The sequence below is a fragment of the Aquarana catesbeiana genome, linkage group LG13 (assembly GCF_042186555.1).
Source record: "Aquarana catesbeiana isolate 2022-GZ linkage group LG13, ASM4218655v1, whole genome shotgun sequence".
Classification (NCBI taxonomy): domain Eukaryota; kingdom Metazoa; phylum Chordata; class Amphibia; order Anura; family Ranidae; genus Aquarana; species Aquarana catesbeiana.
The window spans coordinates 147,371,695-147,378,246 of NC_133336.1; the positions used below are offsets into that span (position 1 = coordinate 147,371,695).

Here is a 6,552-nt window from a genome sequence, read left to right on the forward strand (position 1 = left end):
AAGCAACGCATTAACGAGCTAAACGCTCGGCGGCCCCAGTGTGAATATATATATATATATATAGCGCTGGTAGATTTGCGATTTACCATATGTTAGGTAAATTTAGTAACTTGTTCGTTAGATTAAGTTTGCCTCTGTTCCAGCTTGGCTGATGTTGTGTGTGTTTCCAGACTGACCGGTGGGTGTCGCTGTTGTTACTGGTCAGTATTGGAAAGGCAACGTGTCAAATCGTATCGATGCTCTTCTGTCCCGGAGACAACTCGGTGGAGGTGGTCCTCCGAGTTGCATTCTGGGCGGGGGTATTTATGGGACAGACGCCATATTGTGGGGTTCGTTTTACAGCCACCTGCTGGCCCTCCTGGCCGACAGGTATGCGTTAGAGAAGCAATCTCGTGGTCCTCCGTTCCGGAGGCCCACGCCGCTGCGGCGCAGGGGTGGGCCCAGAAGCTTGTCTGGGGCCTACCGCAGCAGCCGAGGAATGGTCCTGAGCTGTCTGTCCAAAGGGAGGAAGCTGGACGACCAAGGAGATCCCAGGGGAGGACCCGTCATGGAAGGATCATGCAGCGTGCTGGTCTGCAGAGGGGCCTGGTGACTCGGTTGGAGGACGTATCCTAAAAGTAAACTATACAGCATAGTGTTGCCAGGTTGGCTTAAAGGTTCAAGCACTGTGACTGATGTTCATTGCAGAAAACCAATACATCCTGTGGCAGAGGATCGTACCGGTTTATCCCCAAACAAGTCTGTGGCAAAGACTTTTGTTTGTGCTACGTACTGGCTGCTAGGCAAGTGAGAGAGGCCTATCCAGGCGAGCAAGGAGTGTGTCCCACAAGGGAAGCGCATTCTATTATAATATTCAAATCATACCAGGACATTCGTCAAGAACCTTATGAGAAGATATTTGAGTTTCTTCTGCAGTTTCCCTTCTGCCTCTTTCCTGCTATTTCCTTAGTAAATCGTTTAATAAAGCATTGAAAACATATTCAAGTGTTGGTGCGTGTATCGTCCAGAGGTAAACTCAACGGAACCCCTAGACCCGGTAAAACAGAGGGAAGGAGAGTGAAGGTAATAAGCCCGCTTAAACCAGCAGCTCCACCGAGAGTTAGTGATAAATAGATACACACACACACCCATTTACTACTAAAAGAAAGCCCAATTTTGACAGAATAGAAAGAAGGTATAATTTACCTGGACAAAGTAGTTGTGACAATATGTACAGTTTTACTAGCACATGTGAAAAGATAACATTTGTTTTAGGGGTTAAAAACAATGGGCTACATTAAATTCAGAAAAAAAAAAAAAAAAAAAAAAACCACACAAAGCCTGAAATGAGGCATTTTTAAGCATCTGTGTGCAAAGGGGCCTTGGTTGCCAGTGTTCTGCTGTGAAAGTTCCGCTCAGCGGATAAGGACCCCCCTCTACTGCGCAGGCGCTGCGCCTGCGCAGTAGGATCCGGCAGAAATAGCCAAAGTAGAATAGCTGAAAAACAGCTGTACACGGCGTCTTTAAGAGGGCCACTCGCCACGCTTCGGGCACGGCCTCGCTTCGCTCGGCTCTTTTTGATTCCCCCTCTAGGTTCACTTAGATGGTGGGGAAGGAACCTGGACCCAGGGCGCAGGCGCCGTGTACAGCTGATTGAAAAGTTTGAGCTTCGGCTATCTCCAGCGGCTGACAGTAGTTCGCGCTGCGCCTGCACAGTACAGGGGGGGGAAACTTATCCGCTGAGGGAACTTTCTCAGCAAGACACCGGTAAGTACACAGAACCATGACCAATAGTTACCATGTTTACCTATGCCACCAACATAAGCTTGTTATATTAATCCAAGTACAGATAAATTAAAGGTGAAACAAAAATATACGCAATTCAACAGATAGAGCTAAAACACACCACCACAGAGAAAACGAAAACATGTGTTGCCCATGACAACCAGTCTTTCGTCTATGCTCAAACTTTACTATGACAGCACGCCCGCTCTGAACTATACCAACAATTGACAACGTAAGCAATTAACATTATGTATACGATTTTTCTCACCTTCAAATTAGCTTTAAGTCCAGCTTGCTTTGCTAGCTTTTGTAATTCCGCATACTTCAAACTATCTAGCTTTAGTACGGATGACACCTCCATGGCTATACACACACCTGAGCCGACAACAGAAACCGCAGTCAGATGTCAATATATACACAAACCACGCGCGCTTTTCGCTAACGGCTTCCTTTCAAAGTCATTCGCTCTCGTTTGCTACTGGATAGGGACGGCGTGAGATGCAGCAAAACAGCCAATCTGCTAGTAAGCCAGCAGTATCTTCTGCGGACAAAATAACGCCTATTCCCCAGGAGTCATTCTCTCTCGTTTACTATTGAATAAGGACAGAGTGAGATACAGCAGTAACAGCCAATCAGCTTGTAAACCAGGAGCATCTTCTCCCACCTATTAACGCCCACTTCGGGTGGTCCCCAGGCGTTCGGCGTTTATTTTAAAGGCTTGCAAAGAGGAATCGGTTAAAGAGAACGCTTTGAGTATGGTAGACTTTGTTTTTGTTGAGGAGCATTTTGGAGAGATAGAGTTGTACTTGTGAGTCAACGGTTTTTTTTTTTTCGTGCTATGGCGTACACTGACCTTATGCAGCAGCAGACTTACTGGGTGTGCCGCATCCGCTTGGCTTAAAATAGCCGGTGTCTTGTCGAATACAGTCCCCTATCCAAAAGTGTCCGCCCTGTACTACGCAGGCGCAGTACGGAGGACAAACGAGACGTCGAAAGTCTCCGAAGTTCAACAGCTGATCGTCAGCTGTAAACGGCGCCTGCGCTTTTATTCTTACCCTGTGTCCAGGTTCATTCCCTGCTATCCAAGTGGACATAGAGTAAGAATAAATAGTTGCCGAGCGCAGCGAGGCTATGCCCGAAGCGAGCCCGCGAAGGGCCCTCTTGCAAAGCCATCACTAACAAGTGCCCGAGCGCCGTGTACAGCTGATGGTCAGCTGATCAACTTCGGGCATTTTCGTCATCTCCTTCTCCTCCGTACTGCGCAGGCGCTGCGCCTGCGCAGTATGGGGCGGACACTATATGATAGGAGGACAGTTCTTGGCAGAACACCGGCGTTTCATCAGATTAGGCGACCTGTGTAAGATTTTGAACCAAAGTGACGTTTCGTCGCCGCCATCTTGCTACACCCAGCACTCGTCCACAGTAAGTATACCGTGAGAAGGTGGCAAGCGGCCATCTTGTTACACCCACCGGAGTCTGGCATTTCACACTTCTCTTTTACCACCAAACGGAGCTTATATAGTGAAATACAGTAGTTGGACATCCGTATGACTGGTTTGATGTTGAATTGTAAAATCAGCGTTGTTCGGTCAGATCAGCAAACCTGTGAGATCAGCAGGCTTGCCGCTGTAGCGTCACATATGGCTACCCATCATATTTCACTACCTGCTGGAGTGCGCATGCGCGACGCCACCATATGTGTTCCAACACTTTTATGACAAAACAGCACAGTAAGACCGTCAGATATACCGTCTGTATGATTATTGATTGTAAGACACCAGTTCACGAAAGGACCTTCGCGGGCTCGCCACGCTTCTGGCACAGCCTCGCTTCGCAAAATTATTATCTGACTCTGTCCACTTGGATGGTGGGGCTTGAACCTGGACTTAGGGGTGGAGCCACATAATAACTGCGCAAGTGTAGTTCAACGTCAGTCAAACGTGTGCTGTTTTGTCGTAAAGGTGTTGGAACGCATATGGCGGTGTCGCGCTTGCGCACTCCAGCAGGTATCGAAATGTGATGGGTCGCCATATGTGACGCTACACCGCTCCCTTTACAATTTAAGGACCAGCCGAATTTTGAGATTTTGGTGTTTACATGTTTAAAACAGTTTTTTCTTTGCTAGAAAATTACTTAGAACACCCAAACATTATATATTTTTTTTTCTAACGCCCTAGAGCAGGGGTTTCCAAGCTATGGCCCTTCAGTTGTTCAGGAACTACAATTTCCATCATGCCTAGTCATGTCGGTGAATGTCAGAGTTTTACAATGCCTCATGGGTTGGTGTAGTTCCGCAGCAGCTGGAGGGCCGTAGTTTGGAGATACCTGCCCTAAAGAAGAAAATGGCGGTCATTGCAATACTTTTTTTCACACCGTATTTGCGCAGCGGTCTTACAAGCGCACTTTTTTTTTGAAAAAAATTCACTTTTTTGAATAAAAAAAAATAAGACAACAGTAAAGTTAGCCCAATTTTTTTTTTTTTTTATATTGTGAAAGATAATGTTAGACCAAGTAAATTGATACCCAACATGTTACGCTTCAAAATTGCGTCTGCTCATGGAATGGCGTCAAACTTTTACCCTCAAAAATCTCTATAGGCGACGTTTAAAAAATTCTACAGGTTGCATGTTTTGATTTACAGAGGGGGTCTAGGTCTAGAATTATTGCTCTCGCTCTAACGATTGCGGCGATACCGCATGTGTGGTTTGACCACCGTTTTCATATGGGGGCGCTACTCACGTATGCGTTTGCTTCTGCGCGCAAGCTCATCGGGACGGGGCGTTTTTTTATTTTTTTTTTTTCTCCCCTTTTATTTTACTTGATTTTATTTCTTTTTACACTGTTAAAAAAAAAAAAAATCGGGTCACTTTTATTCCTATTACAAGGAATGTAAACATCCCTTGTAATAGAAAAAAGCATGACAGGTCCTCAGATCTCATATTTGGACTATAGCCTCTTTCACACGGATGATCCGTATGTCCGTTTTTCATCCATCCGTTTTCGGATGAAAAACGGACATACAGTCATCCCTATGGAGCGTCGGATGTCAGCGGTGACATGTCCGCTGACATCCGACCCCGCTCCGATCCGAAAAGTGTAACGGAGGAAAAACCTACTTTTCCCTCCGTTTTCGGATCGGATCGGATGACGACGGACACTACGGACCGTCATCATCCGATCCCCCATAGGGGAGAGCGGCGCCCTGACAGATCCGTCGCTGCACAGCGTGCAGCGATGCACCTGTCATCTTCCTGCTCAGCGGGGATCGGCGGAGCAATCCCCGCTGAGCCAGCGTGTGTTCACGGGGCGGATCATGACTGATCTGCCCCGTGTGAAAGAGGCCTAAAATGCAATAAAAAAAAAAAAAAAATTGTCATTTAAAAAAATGACAACAGAAAAATATGCCTTGAAGACGTATGGGCGGAAGTGACGTTTTGGCGTCGCTTCCGCCCTGCTATGAAGACGGATGGGGGCCATCTTCCCCTCACTCATCTCCATACCCAGCAAGGGGACAGATGCGATCATCTCCGCCGCTGCCGACACCTCCGGTAAGCGGCAGAGGGCAGCGGATCGTGGCAGGAGGGGGGGGCCCTCTCCCGCCACCGATAAAAGTGATCTCGCGGCAAATCCGCCGCAGAGACCACTTTAATCTTGTAGCCGGCCGAACACAGGGATACCGGGGTTATGGCAGCTAGCTGCTGCCATAACAACGATATCCATCCCCAAAGTAGGGACGTACATCGGCGTGCAGCGGTCGGCAAGTGGTTAACATCAAAACAGTCAGACGGATTTAAAAACACTTAATGTCACTATATAAGCTCCTTTTAGTGGTTAACCACTTGACGACCTCCTCACGCCGATGTACGTCGGCAAGGTGGCACGGGTAGGCAAAATCACGTACATGATTTGCCTTCCGCGGGTGGGGGGTCCAATCGGTCCCCCCCCCCCGGTGCCCGAGGCGGTCGCCATTTCTTCCCGGGCGATGAGAGGTGAGGGGGAGGCCATCCATTGTTGGCCACCCCCTCCCGATCGCTCCCGGCGAATGAGAATGCTTCCTTTCCCTCTGTAATGTAAACAGAGGGAAAGGAAGTGATGTCATCCCTCCTCGAGCCGGTCTTTTCATCGCGGCGCTGAGGAGAGAAGACATCAAGTAAGTCTGCACAACACTACACTAACAGTAGAACACGCCAGGCACACTTGTCACCCCCATCACCCCCCCGATCACCCCCCTGTACCCCCTGTCACTCTGACACCAATAGCATTTTTTTTTTTTTTTGCATTGGTGTCAGTTTGTGTCAGTTACAAGTGTTAGGGCAGTTAGGTTAGCCCCCTTTAGGTCTAGGGTACCCCCTCTTAGGTCCAGGGTACCCCCCTAACACCCCCTAATAAAGGTTAACCCCTTGATTACCCCCCGTCACCAGTGTCGCTAAGCGATCGTTTTTCTGATCGCTGTATTAGTGACACAGGTGACGCTAGTTAGGGAGGTAAGTATATAGGTTCGCTGTCAGTGTTTAATAGCGACAGGGACCCCCATATACTACCTGCTAAAGGTTTTAACCACTTGCCGACCGCCTAACGTAGATATACGTCGGCAGAATGGCACGGGCAGGCAGAATCACGTACCTGTACGTGATCTGCCTCCCGCGGGCGGGGGGACCCCCCCCCCGGTGCCAGCGGCGGTCGGCATTTGACTGGGAGCGTTGGGAGGCGAGGGGGAGACCATCCGATCGTGGCCCCCCCCTCGCGATCGCTCCCAGCCAATCGGAATCCTCCCCTGCCTGTGTGTAG

The 6,552-nt window shown here is 48.7% G+C and overlaps 1 protein-coding gene across 4 annotated transcripts in view; it reads right to left on the reverse strand.

The window, feature by feature from the left end:
- NUSAP1 (nucleolar and spindle associated protein 1) overlaps positions 1–2,335 on the reverse strand; it is a 609,977-nt gene extending 607,642 nt beyond the window's left edge. The window contains exon 1 of one of the 4 annotated variants that reach the window (XM_073608869.1): positions 2,033–2,335. In XM_073608869.1, the coding sequence (XP_073464970.1) occupies positions 2,033–2,125 (93 nt within the window). In that variant the 5' untranslated portion in view covers positions 2,126–2,335. The remainder of the gene's footprint in view (positions 1–2,032) is intronic. The other 3 variants (XM_073608871.1, XM_073608868.1, XM_073608870.1) reach the window with 3 other exon arrangements.
- Positions 2,336–6,552: the final 4,217 nt, after the last annotated feature.